General features: G+C 41.1%; 1 protein-coding gene across 1 annotated transcript in view; it reads left to right on the top strand.

Moving 5' to 3' along the window:
• The window catches only part of fabp7b (fatty acid binding protein 7, brain, b), a 2,521-nt gene extending 2,246 nt beyond the window's left edge, over positions 1-275 (top strand). The window contains exon 4 of the mRNA XM_032542806.1: positions 6-275. Coding sequence (XP_032398697.1) covers positions 6-56 — 51 coding nt within the window. The 3' untranslated portion in view covers positions 57-275. The remainder of the gene's footprint in view (positions 1-5) is intronic.
• The last annotated feature ends 301 nt before the right edge of the window (positions 276-576 follow it).

Genomic DNA, 576 nt, shown 5'->3' with positions numbered 1-576 from the left:
GGCAGAACTTGACCTTTGAAGACATCCATGCGGTGCGTAGCTATGAGAAGGCATGAGTCCCCGGACCGACATCCTCCCAATCCGGCCAAGAAGTGTTGATTTTATATTGTTATTGACTCTCTTTGCACTTCCTCCTCCTCCGCATGTCCCCGGCCCCAAGGCTGCACATGTTTTGTAAGATTTTTTCTTTTTTTCTTTTTTTTTATATATGAAAACATTTCTGTCGTGATGGATGGATCGTGTTTTGGTACCCTGTGTGAAACATGAAATAAAAATAAAAAACAAAGAGCAAATTCTGGTTTCTTCTCTTTTGTTTTGATAGTGTGTCGTAATGGTTCCATCTTTCAATGTGGTCGACCAGAGGATAAATATTCCTCGGTCAAAAGGATTTGATTTACTCTTCCGACACTGAATCTCTGTCTTTTAGGAGGGGAACTGAACAACTTTCTCCATATGAGGCCGTAAAGTCACACTTTTTAACGTGTCATCACTGGGTGCTAGATACGACTTTTGGACACCGCACTACTGCACTAAGTGCAACCTGAACAGTTGGTTTATTTACATTTAGCATACATC

Source organism: Etheostoma spectabile, chromosome 18, assembly GCF_008692095.1.
Source record: "Etheostoma spectabile isolate EspeVRDwgs_2016 chromosome 18, UIUC_Espe_1.0, whole genome shotgun sequence".
Lineage (NCBI taxonomy): Eukaryota > Metazoa > Chordata > Actinopteri > Perciformes > Percidae > Etheostoma > Etheostoma spectabile.
Note: the sequence above shows the minus strand (reverse complement) of the source record. Positions and strands in the feature narration are given on the sequence as shown.